Consider the following 18082-nt stretch of genomic DNA (forward strand, 5'->3'; position numbering starts at 1 on the left):
ACATGTTTGAATATACTGATTTTCTATTATTGTACATGTGTTCTAACAAAATTTGATATTGTTTTTGGATTTGAAAATGGTTTATTTCATACAGTGAAAACAAATATGAAACTAAGGAAGTTGAACAACAGAAATATACATCTATACACCGCCATATTATTAATGAAATTGATTGGAAAATACATATGAATGCATCTGCATACACTTGTAAATAATTCAGTTGTTACTCTTAATCCTAAATAGCCTAATTAACTTCTGCACACAGAACATGACACAATGAGACTATTAAATATTAAGTTTTTCAAAAGGAATTTCATTAATTACTTGAAAGAGAGTGGGAGAAAGTGAACACAGTACAGACCAATAGTTTGGACACACCTTCAAATTTATTTGAATTAGAAGGTGTGTCCAAACGTTTGGTCTGTACTGTAAATACCACTTTACTTCTTCTTTTTTCTCTTTTGGTTTTTCCCATCAGGGGTTGCCACAGCGAAACAACCTCTCTGTCGAGGATGAATTGCATGGTTAAGTTGGCAATGTTTTACGCTGGATGCCCTTTTCTGACGCAACCCTCTCAATTTATCCGGACTTGGGACCGGCACAGAAGCAGAGAAGGGAATAGGGAGCAGCCCGGATTCGAACCCTGATTTCATGAGGCACCAATGCATGAGCTAAACTGGCTCCCTGTATATACCACTTTACTTGACTTTTTTATTTATTTTCTTTACATAAACTACCTTTTTTCCCCAATGTTTTTCCTAAAGAAAAAAATACATTTAAAATCTATGTGGCTGTTCATATTAAACGGCGTAAATGCGCATCAAATGCGTTGGTCTGCAGATGGTTTGCTCTTTAAAGCGCCCTCTATGTGCTTGGAACAAAAGAGACCACAAAACAATTCATGTTTTTGTCATAATTTATCATCTAAGAGCGTGTTTAGCTTTAGTTTATAAAGGTACGTAATGCAACATGTTACTTTGCGTAACATTTTTCTCTTCTCATATTTTTTAACCTTTAAAAAAAAAAAAACATCGCATCCACTCCACCTATTGGATGCAATGAAGTCACGTGATTGGGGTAGTGATAGCTTTCAATTGGTTTATTCCAAACTCTCAAAGATGGCGGCGCCCGTCTAGCTCGCTTCCGCCGCAACAAAACTGGGAAGTTTCTTCCTAAATTCGTTCATTATCGCTCTAGCGGGGAACTGCGTGATCAACATGGACTCGAAAAGACCATCCAAGGTTATTAACAGCTGTTTTTTCTTTTTTTTTGCTCGCTGATAGACACATAGTTATTTTATGTCATTCGTGCTTTAAACAACAACACTTTTGAGCTTCTGTGTTCAAAGTGAGCACAGAAGTTATTAGATGTAATGTTGTGAATGAGGCGCGTGTTTTAACGTGGGAAATGTCTCGATGATTACAGCTGGAGTTTGCAGTGCAGATGACATCTGAAAGCTGTGCTGACGCCGTTAGAGCGGCTTTGGAAGGAAAATCCGGTGAGTGACATTCATCAGGTTGTCAGCAGCTGGCAAGCTGCTGTTTGTTGCTTCTTTTTTATATATTGTCTGTAATTAGTTGTTTACACCAGTGACACTCAAATAGCGTCTGCACAGCCTTACAGCAGACACGGTTCTAATACACTGCTCATAAAATAAAGAGAACATACGAGAACACTCAATATACCTGAACAAATAAAGCTCATCTTCAATGCTTAATTCTTTACATAATTGTAGGTACTGACAGCACAACTACACACAAATAAATTTTGGAAAATAAATTTATTAGCCTTTGGAGGTCTGGATGTGGAATGATACTCAAATTTAAAGTGGAAAAACACTCTACAGGCTGATCCAACTTCAATGTAATGTTTTTGAAACAGTAGGCTCAGGAGTGTGTGTGGCTGCCAACTACTGCACAGTCTGAAATGTAACCTGTTTTCTAGCAGATGCCAAACATCTTGCAGTGTTGGGCTGCAAGCACAACTTAGTTCCACTTGTGGGCGTCGGGTCCTTATACCACCCTCATGGAGATTGTTTCTTACAATTTTAGCAGACACATGCCCATTTGTCACCTGCTGGAGGTCATTTTGCAGTGCTCCTCCTATTACTCCATTAAACAAAGGAGGAGATAGTGGTCCTAATGCAGGGTTGATCATGCCCTCCTACGGCGTCCTCCACATCTCCTGATGTACTGGCCTGTCTCCTGGTAGCGCCTCCGTGCTCTGGACACTACGCTGATAGACACAGCAAACCTTCTTGCCACATTTTGCATTGATGTGCTGTTCTGGATGAGTTGCCACTTGTGGAGGTTCTAGACGCAGTCTCATTGTACCGCTGGAGTGACATCACTGTCACCATTCAAAAGTCACTAAAACTTCAGCCAGAACACATAAGAATGGAGAAGTTATCTGTGGTCACCACTTGCAGAACCACAGCTTTATTGGAGGCGTCTTGCTGATCGTCTATTGGTTCCAGCTGTTGTCTATTCCACTTCCACAAAAACATGGGAAATTTATGGTCAGTCACTGTTGCTTCCTCATTGGACAGTTTGATAACATAGATGTGGGACTGACTTTGATTTGTTTAAGTGTTCCCCTTATTTTTTGAGCATTGTATATATTAATCTAGTTTAAATGAGCTCCAGTTGTTGCTTTATTTAATATAAGCAGAAGTTAATTTTTTTAAGATATGGTTTTCTATCTCTTGTTTGCGTTAATTTGTTTCCAGGAGTGACCTCAGTCACTGTGGATGTCAGGAGGGAGGAGGTCCTGGTAGAATCTGCTCTGACCATTGCGGAAGTCCAGGCTCTGATAGAAAGCACTGGACGCAGAGCTGTGTTGAAGGGCATGGGTGGATCAGAACCAGGTGAGGAACAACTGAAGTGTAGAGCACAAGAAAAAGAAAGAGCTTGGTAACCATAGTAGCAGACAGTTCCAGAGATTTTTCTTCTACAAAAAAAAATGCTCCATGAATGTTTCCAAACAGAAAATAAATAGTGATTCTTAAGTTGGTTTTAGACCTTGGTCACAACTGGACCTTAGTCTTGACCTGTCTGCAGGTGAAAAATGGTCAAATCTGTATAGGGCACGCAGGTGGGCCACACTAACTTTTAAGGTTGTAGACAAGCCGTAGAGCAATAAGTTCCTTTTTTTTTTCTACTGGCGGGATGTGGGCGACAGGTTGTCATGATCACTTAAACAACACGTAAGGGTAAGTAAGGGGGTAGTACAGTGCTAAACATTAATGAGTACACCCCCTTTAAAAAGTATTTATTTAATCAGTAGCTCAATGAAGAAAAGACACATTTCCACAAGGTTGAGTTTTATTGAACACTTCTTTAACTCTATAACATGTAATTAAGGTTAAAGATCTAACTTAGACATAGTCTTCCGTTTTACTTAAATTGGTTGAAGCAAAAATAAATACACCCTTCAACAAAAGTACTTAATCTAGTATTTTGTATGAGCAACATGATTGTTAAGGGCAGCAAGTCTTCTAGGCATGGAATGAACAAGATGGCGACATATTGCAACATCTATCTTTTTCCATTCTTCAAGAATAACCTCTTTTAGAGCCTGGATGCTGTTGAAAGCTTGATGCTCAACGTGTCGCTTCAGAATTCCCCACAGATGTTTGATTGGGTTCAGATCAGGAGCCATACTTGGCCATTCAATCACCTTCAGCCTGTTCTTCTCCAGTAATGCAACAATAGCTTTAGAAGTGTGTTTTGGATCATAGTCATGTTGGAAAAGTACTCGACGACCAAGTGCAAGAAGTGATGCAGCATCTTCTCCTTCAGTATAAAGCAGTCCATTGTTGAGTTCATGATCCCATCAATGAAATGCAACTCCCTCACACCAGCAGCATTCATGCAGCCCCACATAAGGACACTGCCACCACCATGTTTCCCTGTAGGCACCATGTTTTTTTTTAAAATCCTCAGCCTTGCGATGCCATACAGTTTTAAAACCATTAGTTCCAAAAATGGTGATCTTTGTCCCATCACTCCAAAGTATTGTGTCCCAGTAGTCTTCATCTTTTTCAGCATGGGCCCAGGCTAATTCTTGGCATGTTTTTTTGTTAGGAAAATCGCTTTTGTGTTTGTGCAAATTCACATATCTTGTTTGCTATCAATGGCCCGCCTTTATAGGTGTATTTTTTCTTAGAAAAGTAGAAATTAGAGAATCAAAGTGTAGTTTGCATCCTACAGGCATCTTACTGTATGTGTCTTCTGCACACCCCCTGCGTTAAGCATTTGGGTGCGGTCAGTAAGGAGCCAGTACTCGCATCTTACCAACAACCAGAGTGCAGGGTAAGGGCACTGTCCAACAGTATCACCCGTACGTCATAACTGCGTGGAACTTGCATTATCCTCATAAATATGTCACAATACCCTCACTACATCCATGACAATGGTACATTCCATTATTATGACGTCCCCTAAGGTGGCCACATGAGCTTCAAGGGATCTGCTCTCCCTTTAAGATACAGTGGCTCTTGCCTATGACCCTCTATGGGCCGGGACAACTCAAAAACTCATAGCACCCGTACAAGTCACCCCCCCGTATAGATGGATGTGACTAAGACAAAGTGATTTGGTTTTGCCTTGATTGCTCTGCTCCTTCTAAAAAATAATATATTCCAAACATGAAATCCTTTGATGGCATTACTTTCATCTGCTTTAGTAGTCAAAGTTTGGCATTGGCAGTTCCGCTTTTGTTTACGCGTTTGGTTTTTGTAGCAAACCTGGGTGCGGCTGTGGCAATGCTGTCTGGAGCAGGGTCCATTCAGGGGGTGGTGCGTTTCCTGCAGCTGTCCGAGAAACATTGTTTGATCGATGGGACCATTGACGGATTGGAGCCCGGGTGCCACGGCCTCCACGTACACACCTTAGGAGACCTTACACAGGACTGCAAAAGGTAAGACTATTGTCTGATCAAAGTTTGAGAGCGTGCGTCTGAAAAATGGCATAAGTTCATTTTTTGCTGTGTTACATAAAATGTAAATAAGTACTAAGACTTTTGATTCCTAATTAGTCTATAAACATTTTCTGCATAAATTGACTCGTGTCTTACGGTTATGATCATTGCAGATCCAGGAAACTTCATCTGTATAATAGACCCACATATTGATGTTGCACTGTTTGATTCACTGTTTTTTTTTTTATTGGTACCCATTGAATTATGTTAGAATCCTAAATTATAAACCCCAAATAAATAGAAGTAAAATAAAAATTCAAAGAGATGTTGAAAATGTACTGTGGGCCTAAAGGTATTTGTCAGAGAGAAGTCTGTCATGTTTATCATAGAAGCATTGCAGCTGCCATAGCCGGAATGGAAAAAATTAGGGCTGTCCCGATCAGGGTTTTTTGGGCCCAATCCAATTCCAAGTTATTTCTTTTTGAGTACCTCCCAATACAGAGTTCCAATTCTATACTTTTGTAACACATTTAAAAATGAACAAATTTAATAAACAGATTAAGGCTGTCCCACATTTTAATTTCATTAACTTTCCTTTGACTGCTTTCTTTGTGATTGCTACATGGAACGTTGTCTGTTTATCTCATTCACAATGCATGGGAGACACTGAGAATGTTTAGAGATCAGGTTTATCAATTATGAAGAATGTTTGGGTTCATGTGATCATTTAAAGATTCTTCTGGTACCATGAGCTTCACTCTCGCTGCAAGAGCTGTTTCTGTATGACATCCGCTTCCCATGTGTTTCTTTGTCTCTGTGAGCCAGTTTGAAGGCTCACTGCCCCGCATTAACCCAAGAGGGGAAAATAAATAAAATTAGGGGACTTTTTTTAAAATATTTTCTCTATGAAAATATGAAAAATATCACTAAGTTCAAACGAGCGATGACCGCCAGCCCCGCTGCTGACTGGCCGGCAGACAGAGATTCACTGCGGGTGTGACAGGCAGGCGACTTGTCCAGGGTTTATCCCGCCTTTGCCCAACAGTAGCCGGGATGGGCTCCGGGAAGTTCAGGACAAAAACAACGACGTGTGGTACTGTCTCACATGCTTACATGGACCGTACTTCCCTGGTTGAAAAGCATTTGGATAAAGAATAAAAACTGCAGAACCAACCCCAAACCCGCCCACATCAATATTTGCCCACAAATTCAGAACAACTTTGCCCCGTCACACGCCCAAAGCTGTCCCTAATTGGTAGATGTGACGCGGTGAACTAATCAAAATTAAGATATTTGAACTATAGTTGTGCTGTGCCGCTCAAATCATGCTGCTGCCAGACCTTTTTATGGCAACGAAAAGAGTCATAATTCATCAGGGAAAGCGGTGTAAAGAACAGCATTATGGTTATCAAAAACGCAGCTTTTTACGTTTTGTTGTCTTAAGATGGGCGTAAAAAGCAGCATTTTATCACATACAAACCGTGCGTCCAAAACACCATTCTAGCACATTAATAAACACGCGTCCAAAGCACTGTGTTGTTTGGTCACAAACGGGCATCGAAGCTAAGGATCTATGTTATAGTTGTCTGCTATAGTCTAGTGCAGGGGTGGGCAAACCTTTTGACTCGTTGGCCACATAGTGTTCTAAAATTCAGATGAGAGAAAGAAATAACATTAAATCTGGATGAAAACGTTTGGATTGAATGTTAATAAATATTTTAAAACAGCACATTTTCGATTTTTTTATTTTAAAACTGTTGTTTTTTTCTTATTTTAGAGCCAATCGAACCAACGGCTTGATGTACCTTGTGTAAAACACAAGCTTAAAGAAATGCAGCAAACATTTTCTTGTGAGGGCCATATAACATTTTTCTTCTCTGATGTGTCTAACTTTATCTTCTTTTGTCTTTCTTTTATGGTGAAGCACTTTGGTAACCTGAAAGTGCTATATGAATAAAACTTCATTCATTCATTTCTGACCCTTTTAACAAAATAAACACTGTTTATTAAATAAAAAATAACCAACTAACTCTGTGATTTTCAAAGAAAAAAGTAATGAGAAAAAATACTAATACATTTAAAAAATATAACCAATAAATGGTCTGTCTTCTACCTTATTGTCCATTTGATACTTTGGAGGGCTTTAGCTCCTCACACATCTCACAGTTTGCACTAAACTTCACATATAAAACTGAGCAGCTGCACGTCTCTTTCTCATCCAGTGATGATGAAAAAAGTCAAATTCTTATATTGTCTGCTACAGCTAGACATACAGTGAGGTCAATAAGTATTTGATCACCCTGTGATTTAGCAAGTTCTCCCACTTAGAAAACATGGAGGGGTGTAAAATGTTCATCATAGGTTCATTTCCACAGTGACAGACAGAATCTGAAGAAACATTCAGAAATCACGTTGTACGATTTTTTAAAAACAATTTATTTGTATATTACTGTGATAAATAAGGATTTGATCACTTGATTATCAGATAGATTTCTGACCAGCAAAGATCTGCTGTTCTGCTTTTAAATAGTCCAACTCCACTCTGCTCATGATTCTAAATTAGTGGCACCTGTTTGAGGTCGTTAGCTTGCATAAAGGCACCTGTGCACCCCACAATCAGTCAGAAGTCTAACTACCAACATGGGCAAAACCAAAGAGCTGTCAAAAGACACAAGAGACAAAATTGTAGACCTTCACAAAGCTGGAAGTGGCTACGGGGCAATTGCCAAGCAGCTTGGTGAGAAAAGAACAACTGTTGGAGCAATTGTCAGAAAATGGAAGAGGCTAATGATGACTGTCAATGTCCCTCGGACTGGGGCCCCTCGCAAGATCTCACCTCGTGGGGTATCTATGATGCTAAGGAAGCTGAAGAATCAGCCCAGGACTACACGGGAGGAGCTGGTCAATGACCTGAAGAGAGCTGGGACCACTGTTTCCAAGGCTACTATAAGTAATACATTAAAACGTCGTGCTTTAAAATCATGTATTGCACAGAAGGTTCCCCTGCTGAAGTCAGCCCATGTCAAGGCCCGTCTGAAGTTTGCCAATGACCATCTTGATGATCCAGAGGAGTCATGGGAGAAAGTCTTGTGGTCAGATGAGACCAAAATAGAACTTTTTGGTCTTAACTCCATTCGGCGTGTTTGGAGGAGGAAGAAGGAGGAGCATCATCCCAAGAACACCATACCTACAGTGAAGCAAGGGGGTGGAAGCATCATGCTCTGGGGGTGTTTTTCTGCACAGGGGTCAGGAAGACTGCACTGTATTAAGGAGAGGATGAATGGGGCTCTGTATTGTGAGGTATTGGTCAAAAACCTCCTTACCTCTGTCAGAGCGTTGAAGATGGGTCGTGGCTGGGTCTTTTAGCGTGACAATGACCCGAAGCCCACAGCCAAGAAAACCAAGGACTGGCTCCGTAAGAAGCATATCAAGGTTCTGAAGTGGCCTAGCCAGTCTCCAGACCTAAATCCAATAGAGAATCTTTGGAGGGAGCTGAAACTCCGTGTTGCTCAGCGACAGCCCCGAACCCTGACAGATCTAGAGAAGATCTGTATGGAGGAGTGGGCCAAAATCCCTGCTGCAGTGTGTAGAAACCTAGTGAAGAACTACAGGAACCATTTACCTCTGTAATTGTTAACAAAGGCTTCTTTACCAAATATTAAAGTTGTTTAACTCAAGTGATCAAATACTATACTATATTTGTTACAGTAATATACAAATAAATTGTTTAAAAAAATCGTACAACGTGATTTCTGAATGTTTCTTCAGATTCTGTCTCTCACTGTGGAAATGCACCTATGATGAAAATTTTAGACCCCTCCATGTTTTCTAAGTGGGAGAACTTGCTAAATCACAGGGTAATCAAATACTTATTGACCTCACTGTGTATCTGCATTACCTTTTCACTGGTACAGTGTGCACTTGTTAATTGCTGGAGTTACAGTCTAAAAAATAACCCCTGAAATCTGTATAGAGTAAGTTGTTTTATGGCAGTAAAACTCCACACTACATACTTTGTCAACTTTTCTCAAACAGACATGAACATTTTCACGTTTCTCTCTCGTTTAAATTCTCAAACGTTAAAAGTTCAAACCTTCAAAAAAAGAAAAGTACAGGATTATAGAATGAAAAGAAAGATCTGATCGCGATTAAAGATTTATGTAAATCCGAAGAGCTGTGCATTGTTGTACAGGAGACGAGGCACGGAGGAGATTGATTGACAAGGTCTCCAACTGATCAGAACTCAGAACAGGGTGCCCAATATCGCATTAAAAGAATGAGCGAAACTGCGACATAGAAAGGGAACACTTTCTTTAGTTCTATTTGACAGGGATTTTAAAATGTGTCATATTGGGGCACATGCTGCAGAATGGTGGATTAATATGTCACATTCTATGTTGGTCTCAATTGCGTGGCCAGATTGAAAAAGAAAAAAAAATTACAAAATCATACGTCTCTCAGATTGTTCAAAGGACCGGACCAAACGCCGCGCCCGTTGCTCAAATCACGCTGCAGGGCCTCAGATTGCATCTGTACCATTGACTTATCATTGAAACTGGTTGCTGCGCAAATCACGTTCGGTGTGAACGCAGCATTACGCAAACACTTCTTATCCGTGCAGTGCTGCCCATCAGCACAAGGCTCCTTTACTCTGCTTCATAATATTCTGGAATTACGTTAAATGTGTTAAGCTGAAGAGTTAAGGTAAACACTGGAGTTTTTAAACATACACCCAAACTGAAAGGTATATCGTTATAAACAAAAACAATCATTCTTATTCGAAGTGTGTCACACCTGCCCACACACGTACAGGAATGAAACTCTCAGGGTCACGCAGACACAAGAACATGAATTTCATTGGAGTGGGTCTTTAAAATGAAATTATTTTATTTTTCTTGATGCTTTTAAAAATATTTCCTTTTTGTTCCTAGTTTAATTTAGACATTTTCTGTGTTATGCTGTGAAGGTGCTTTGTAATGTTTTGGACTGCAGATGGAAATGCCTCAGAGCAGGACAGTAAATCTCAGCACCATTCAAGACTATAATGCCAGCACAGTACTGATACTTTAAACACTGAACCATCTTTTTATTCGCTCTTTACCATGTTATTCTGTTGATTGACAGGTGATTTTGCGGGCCCCTCTGCCCATTTCCATGCAGGGGGGGAATCTGAAATTGACAGAGCACTAAAGGGTGCCCGAGTCGGTCAAAAATGTTGGCTATGTAGATACCGTGTGTACGAGTTAATTTCATGCAGTGCGCCCTGTGAAATGTCTTCTATAATTAATGTATGAATATACTTAAAACCTGTTGTGTGTGTATATACAATTTGTTGGTGTGTGTTTGTGAAAACTAACTCAGTTAATGCAGTTTACTTATGGCACTCTTATGTTATGACTCTGCATTATCAACTATTCCAATCTTTCCACCTCTTTCTTTCAAACTCTTGTCCTGTCTAAACTTTCAACTAAGAAAGTTCAAATCCATGTTAAAAAGGGGTTTATAGCGGCACACTCCAGGAAGTATCACACAACCCCGATTTATAAATGTAAAATGTGTCCATCAGAACAGACAATCAGCTGAAATCTGTGTGTTCAGTTGCTGGACACGACGAGGTTAAAAAAAAAGGTGTCTGAGTCTGTTTTGGACTGTCAATAACAGCATTATGCTTAGATTTCTTCACTAAAAAATCACTACACTCAGTCACTTATTTCAAAGATCAAAGCAGGTAGAAATTAATATCATAGCTATAAAAATCCCTGCTTCCATCATGCATTGTTTTTTTGTTTTTTTTTTACCACAGGTAAAAGAAAAAAAAAGCATCCTAATATCTGTCCCATTTTTGTCCCTCCTTCTCTTGTAGTTGTGGAGAACATTATAATCCATTTGGGAAGCAGCACGGTGGTCCAGGAGACTCTGAACGGGTATGCTCACTCCTCTGGAAACAGATTCGATTCTGTGTTGTGGTTTTGCGAAAATAAAAACACTTGTTAGGAAGATGGAAATCAAAAAGCTTTGGAGCTGTGGATGAATCCCTCCTGATGTGCTGTAATGGGTCGTTTCTGTCAGACTAAGCATCAGCTATTTGGAGCTGCTCTGTTCAGGCTTTCCTTTAGTCACAGGAACAGGAGGATTTTTCTGACTTCAATACATTTTGTAGGTTTATTTAGTGTGTAATTCTTGTCTGAATTTTCTTTTCTGGTAATGCAAATTGGTGTCAATTCTTTATTGTTTGTCAGCATGTAGGTGACCTGGGAAATATTGTAGCAGGACCCGATGGCAGAGCTTCATTTCGACTGGAGGACGATCAACTTAAGGTGACGACACACAAGCAGAACATTTGGAGGGGTTGGATTAGGGTTTCCATGAGCAAAAAAAAATAAGTAAAATTAATTTCTATTCCCAGTTTTCTGCCTAAACCGTGCACATCCCCATTAAGTTTTGTCTTTTTACTAGATATATGAAAATTAAAATAAAACTAATTTGAACATTAAGTATTTCTTTATTTAGAGCAAGAAATACGATTCAACAAAATATAACAGGAAAAAAAAGATTTTGAAAGAAAGAAACAATATTTTTCTATTTTTAACTATCTCACACACAAAAGCTTTTCTGTCAACTTCCTGGTTAACTTCAGAATAACTTTTACCGGTATTTTACTTTGAAAATTAATTTACTTCCACTGACAGTAGCAAGTTCAGTTTATTTATTTTATATACTTAAAATCCAATATTATTCTTCATTTTAGAGCAATAGTTATATTGCCTGAAGTGGGGTTTCACTACTCTACTATACTTTTAAATATCGTGATCTTGGACGTCACAAATATTCAAAAAAAAATTTTCTGGAACAGATCACAAAAATTCAAGTATAGGGGTACTCATTACAGCTTTAGTTTTAATGTTGTGTTAATGTTATCCTCCTCTACAATGTCACAAACACTGGTGGAAGAATGACTTTTCCCGTGTACGGGTTCTGCAGCCTGTCAGGCACAGCAGGTCAGAAGAACTGAAGTGACTTTCTAGTAGACTAATAGTCTCAGTCTTGCCTTTTGTCAATAAAAATCAATCACATTAGTACAGCTCATTTGTCTGTTACACCCATAGATAGTAAAGTGACTTTATTGCTCTCTTTGAGCATGTCTGACATTAACCTTGAATATCTTTGTCTTCCAGCATTAATCTGAGTGGTCAGTAACATTAGTCTCTCCTTCTTTATCATCACCTGCCCTTTTGTGTTTTGCAAAGGCCAAATTCCTGATGTTAACCGACTACAGTCATGTGATCAGATGAACATGACTCAGAAAATGATCAAAGTCAATGAATTATTACTCATCTACTCCTAACTCCTGAAATGTATTGTGTTTGTCTTGTTAACCGTTTAACACCAGAGCTTTCGTTCTAGTGTTGTTATTCTTTGTACTACTGTAACCATTTACTTAATTGACATAATTCCAGTGGATTCTGATGCAGAGAAAAGCAAATTTGTGCTAATACGGAACACTTTACTAATGTTACATATCGATGCAAAGCCGCTTTTCTCCACATTAGAATCAGCTGATTCCCAATGATCCTGCAAATGGCAACTAGTTGAGGTGGGTCAAAGAGCGTGCATTGAGTTTTTTATTTTATTTTATTCAGAACAATAGACCATAGCATACTTTATCACGAACACTCTGTCTCTCTGTGCCTTAAAGCCAGGAGCCTGTGCTTCCTCCTTCATCAGTTAAGTGCGAGAGTGCAATGTTCTCCGCAATTATCTTCCTCAACGTATGAGGATATTTTCTGGCCGCTTCGGAGTCAGCTGATGCCATTTCTCCAGGCAGGGGCAGAAACTTTGGTTCGTAGTGGTTCCTGAACCGGTGGAAGCTTTTAGACTTTTTGTCTTTTGGACCTAAGTAAAATAAACAAACCACGCGTAACATGCTGATGTTTCTGTTTGGGTTTATTTAAAACCAAAATATATATTATATAGTTTATGGTACTTTTTTATGCTTGTCCAAGAAAGGATTTTTTTTTTTTGACAACAGACAAACATTCCATGTGCTGTTTTGGTGAATGACACTCATGTGACACCTCTGGGCTGTAGGTTTGGGATGTGATTGGTCGATCTCTGGTGGTCGACGGGGGCGAGGACGATCTTGGCCGAGGAACCCACCCTCTGTCCAAACAGACGGGAAACTCTGGGGAAAGGTGTGTACACAAGGAGACTGGGGTTTGGTTTATCTGGGTATTGAAGATCACGTTTTATCTCAGATTTGCACAATATTCTGTTAATACTTTAGTTCTATTATGGAAGAAAAAAGAATTACTTCCTCTTGCAGTGTTCCCTTTTTATTGCATAGTTTCATTCTAAAAATAGCCTGTGATAGATAAAATCTGTCACGTAGGATTACAGATGTTTAAGGCTGTAAAATTCACTACACTATAACAGTTGTAGTCCTAAAGCGAGGAGAGGAGGACACATCTTCAACTTGCATTACTCAAACATGCTGGTTCACTAAGAGAGAGTATGATATTAGTATTTTCTGTGGAGTTTGTTTTAACAATAATGAGTTCTTGTTTTTGAAGTTAAAGTGAGTTACTGACTAACTTCTGTTGTTTGTCTGGCGATCTATGACAGTCCCAGTATGCTTCTGCATCTTCACATGCAGCTTCACGTCAAGGCAAACTCCAGCTGTAACTCGTTTTCTGCATCATCACAAATAAAAATAGACAGTTAATACTGGTCAATACAAATGCATCCAACGTTTAGCTCCTTAATGTTAGTGGATAAGGTAAGTAGGAAGAACAGACTGGCGATATTTTGACGAGCACATAAACAAAACGGATCATGTCTATGACATGGGCACATTGTGGCTTTTTTTTTAAACTTTTGATTGCAGCTCATCCTATAGTTTTCATGAGCAGTTGAGGTTAGTGCCCATCCTTGGAGATCTTTGCTTTTGTAGTTCTTAAAAATATTAAAACAAAAATCACTGAAAGGATTTGATCAAAAATCACTTGTTTTGTTTTTTAAGTCATTTTAATTGTATTTTATTTCTAATTTGTTGTTTTAACTGTGTTTTTATTGTGATGGTGCCTCTCAGCCCAGGTCTCCCTTGAATGAGACATTTTATCTCAATGGGACTTCCTGTCTAAATAAATAAATAAAAATATTACATGAGAAAAAGAACATTTCTAATTGAATGCAGTGCACTTCCATAGGTTACACATTAATGCTTAACCCAAATGTATATAATGTTCAAAATTCATGAAATCTAATTAGTAAAAGTGCAGTCAAAAATACTTGTGTAAGCAGTAGAAGCACACAGTGTCAACACCGGTCCAGTCCTTCTGATGTTTCTTGGTTTCACAGTCTCTGGAAATGACCCCTATTTTGTCTTTTCCTCGGCAGGCTAGCGTTTGGGATCATCGCCCGCTCTGCTGGTCTCTTCCAAAACCCCAAACAGATCTGTGCCTGTGATGGGGTTACGCTGTGGGAGGAGAGAGATCGGCCCATCGCTGGAAAAGGCAGAAGCAAGGAGACCCCAGCCGCAAACCTGTGACCCTCACACACTAACGCTGATGGACATTTGAGAGGAAAGATCATCCTGAAAATAAAAAACCACAATGCCTTTAGAGATAAAAGATTTATCGCTGAATTATTACAAAAAAATACCTTTTCAGACTAAATTTCTCAGACTAATTAATATGTTTTTATTGAGAAATATCTGTCAAATTGGATGTTTTTGATTAAAATGCACACAACTGAGCCCATTTCTGTTCCTGCAATCCTTTTAAATAAATAAGGTGGAGTTCATGGCTCAAAGTAAGAGATTAAAAACTCAGGAGTCACATTCCATCAGGGAAAGGCTGTAAATGAGGCCCTCCAGGGATTGTGTGCTCAGCTTTTTTTTTTTCCCAAAATGGAGTGTTGAGTTCCTTTATTGCTGCTGCAGCCAACTTTGGAGCCTCAAGAGCCAAAGAGAATTGACTGTTTCTTTTTCATAGTGCCCCCTATTGACTGTAACTGTCAAATGTTGTATTATAAATGAATGTAATATGGTGGCCCCCTCCTTGCTGGCACTTGTTTTCAATTTTCTTAATGAAAATATCAATATAAGGAGCTGGTGGTGGGCAGTGCGTTGGCTGTATAACTGTGTGCTGTAGTTAACTTTGCATTGATTTTCTAAATTGAGCATTGGTCTTGTTCTGCTTCCACCTGATTGAGCTTATTGAGTTTCTTCCAACAGTTCCATCTGTTTTTCTCATTTCTGTGTTGGGGCTGAGTGCAGACAGATGGCTACAAATGTTAAAAGAAAAGCATGCATCTAAAGGATTTATAACTTCAAACAAATGGAAAAAAATGTTGCTTTTCTTCTTCATTTGTGTCCGTTATGATTATGGACCGTCTACTGGTATAGGAATTCATGATCGGGTGCATTTATTTTTAGATTCTTTATCTTTTGAGATCCACTTCTAAGTCTTTTATACATTTTTGGTAGATTTAAACTGCTTCATACCTTAATCATTTGAACTTTTGTGGCATTCAAACTCTCAGCTCTTAAAAAAAATCTTCTACTACTTTTTTTAAATTTATTTTCCCAATTCAGCATGGGCTCTTTCCATTGACTGTATATACCGGTAAGTACTAAACTGAGGGACCCCTCCCCCCTGGTTTTTCAAACAGGAAGTAACAGAAGCCAAAATCCCATTGACCTCTATAGAGGATTAAAAGTTATTGATCAGTCATTACATTTGTCAAAATAACCCTTCTTGCTCTGCTACCTTTTTTTTTTAAAACATATACTTGCTAGTCCTAATTGTTTCCACGACATTTCTTTCTATATTGCAAGTTATTCAAGTTAAAAACTGGCCAATTCTAAACTTATGACTTTTGAAATTATACATTTATTCTTGAAAAATATTGACTTTTTGTATTCATAATTCTATGAAGTTATTCTTCTATGTTTATTTTTTTTTTTATATATTATGGTGCCTCTCATGCTACATACACATCGGGCTTGAAAACATACATTCAAGCAGCACCTTCCAATGATAAGTTAATGTAAATTCCCATAAAGCCACGTTTCAGGCATCCACATTCAAAAGTCTCACGTTCATGTGTCGCTACTTAAGTTTATACAACTGTTTTTTTGGATTTACGAACAAACCCCATGGCCATTGAATGGATGTTGAAAGTTAAACCAGTTGAACTTAGAGCAAGTGGGACTCAAATTTAGTAGTGGTGTATGGATAGCTCCCTTTTCAATTCACAAAAGTATCAATCGGTTGAAAATTGATTATGAATCTGAAATTAATAATTGCAATTCGTGCACAGCCGAAATTATATGACACCAAGTCTTTAGTATATTGGAATAGAGCTGTGAAAGAAGGAGCCTGGAGCAAGAAATTCAAGATTTGCACTGCTACAACATTTCGCACCAAGCCTCTACCAACTGTGAGTACATGCGCTAATATCGAATAGCGCAAGCCCAGTGTGAAAACCCTACGCTACGTGCACACTGGCCGGGACAGCTCGCGTTCAAGCACCACTTTCAATGAAAGGTCTATGTAAATCAGTGCTTCTCATATAGTGGGGCGTGCCCGCAGTAGTAGCTGTTTTAGGCACAGGTAATACAGGCAATTGCCGAGGGGCACAAATTTAACGGGTGTTTGTGGTGACAGCGGCTCAGTGCTTGGGAAAAAATCTGCGTCGCTATTGGTTTACTATTATCTGTTAAATCACAGTGTTTGTAACAGCCTGAAACCTGTGAATTGCCATTCCTGCAGCTGCGTGCTCCTGTCGGAAGTGGCTGGTGAGTGTGAGAAGTAAAAGGGAGGGGTAGTGGGCTCAGGCTGAGAGGTGAAACAGCGCAGGCGGAGAGCTGCCTTTTGTGCAACACCAGGATCATCACATGCCTTTAGATGATTCAGCTCATGTTAATAATGTCATTCTTCATGAACTATTGTAGACATTTTGATGACGTCTCTTTATTTTCCATAAATGTATTCTTTGTCTGCCTGTCGTTTAGTTGGTGTCAGTATTTGACAGAAAGACAGCAGGTAATGCAGTAAAACAGCTGCACTTTATGAGATCATGGATAAACAATCCATCATTTAGAGAAAAAAACAGCACAATGATTTTTACCTATTTCTTTAGACTAAAAACGTTAAATATGTTGGTGCTGTTGTGTTAATGTTTTAGATCAATTTACATTTTATTATTTATTGACTGAATTATTGTTCTCAGCATCAGATGGTTCAGTTGGTCAAAAATATTTCCAGTTTAAATAAGGACTGACAGATTTTTTTTTATTTCAGGCACTTATAGCTACTTTTCTGTTTTAGACTACAACAGGGTTTCTGTGGCAAAATAAAGTTAATATTTGTTGAAAGTGTATTTATATTGCTTGTTTTCTTTTGTTAATGTTAAAAGATACAATCTTAGGTATACTTACACAATTTTTATAGATACTAACCTAATATATTGTCCCGCGCAAGTGTGTGTGTGTGTGGGGAGGGTAGCGTAACATTTTCTTTTTCCTAGGGGAAGGGGGCCTGGCAAAAAATAATTGAGAAGCACTGATGTAAATGCACGTAAACTCGCGTTTCGGGACTTGATGCTCAGAACTCTCATGTTCAAGCATCGCTACGCAAGTCTTTCGGTATGTCCGAATTCCCACCCTAACCCCTACCTATATAGTGCACTGCATAGTGCGTTTGCCATTTGTAGTGCTGTCCAAATCTACATTTCCAAAATCGAGTGCCCTGGAAATTTCCCAGATGTGTCTGCAAAAAACCAGGGTGCATCGATGCTCACTAGATCGGCGAATATAGACCACAATACATTGGATTGGAAAACATTTTACCATTAAAAAAAAGTATTTAAATGTATTTTTTTGATAAACCATCAACGGTTTTATTTTCAGAAAATAGTGGACTCATAAATAACAGTCGCAAAACACTCATTTTAATTAGATTTTAACTTCGTGAAATCGATAATGTCATATAAGCCGTTAAAAAAAGAAAAAGTAGTGAGCATGGTGTCCGAATTGCTTTTAAAATTCATGGCTTGGGGGGGAATTTGGACACAAACTTAATGTCCGTTTCGGGGTTCTTGTACAAATCAGGCGTTCGATGATAGTGTGCTGAAAGTTCAACCAGTTTAACTTTTGACT

General features: G+C 38.8%; 1 protein-coding gene across 1 annotated transcript; it reads left to right on the forward strand.

Moving 5' to 3' along the window:
• The first annotated feature begins 1085 nt into the window (after positions 1 to 1085).
• ccs (copper chaperone for superoxide dismutase) lies at positions 1086 to 15272 on the forward strand. The gene is made up of 8 exons (XM_004079861.3): positions 1086 to 1241; positions 1426 to 1498; positions 2729 to 2866; positions 4743 to 4920; positions 10784 to 10844; positions 11160 to 11237; positions 13009 to 13112; positions 14317 to 15272. The coding sequence occupies exons 1-8, from the start codon at positions 1218 to 1220 to the stop codon at positions 14465 to 14467; spliced, it is 807 nt and encodes a 268-aa protein (XP_004079909.1). The 5' UTR covers positions 1086 to 1217; the 3' UTR covers positions 14468 to 15272.
• Positions 15273 to 18082: the final 2810 nt, after the last annotated feature.

The sequence above is a fragment of the Oryzias latipes genome, chromosome 18 (genome assembly GCF_002234675.1).
Source record: "Oryzias latipes chromosome 18, ASM223467v1".
Taxonomy (NCBI): Eukaryota; Metazoa; Chordata; class Actinopteri; order Beloniformes; family Adrianichthyidae; genus Oryzias; species Oryzias latipes.

What these genes read in the sequence shown, in the direction of transcription:
- ccs (XM_004079861.3), top strand. Translation starts at nt 1,218, where the DNA reads ATGGACTCGAAAAGACCATCCAAG. An exon ending in GTCCAGGAGACTCTGAACGG is followed by an intron (nt 10,845 to 11,159) that starts GTATGCTCACTC and finishes ATTGTTTGTCAG; the next exon opens with CATGTAGGTGACCTGGGAAA. An exon ending in ACGGGAAACTCTGGGGAAAG is followed by an intron (nt 13,113 to 14,316) that starts GTGTGTACACAA and finishes TTTCCTCGGCAG; the next exon opens with GCTAGCGTTTGGGATCATCG.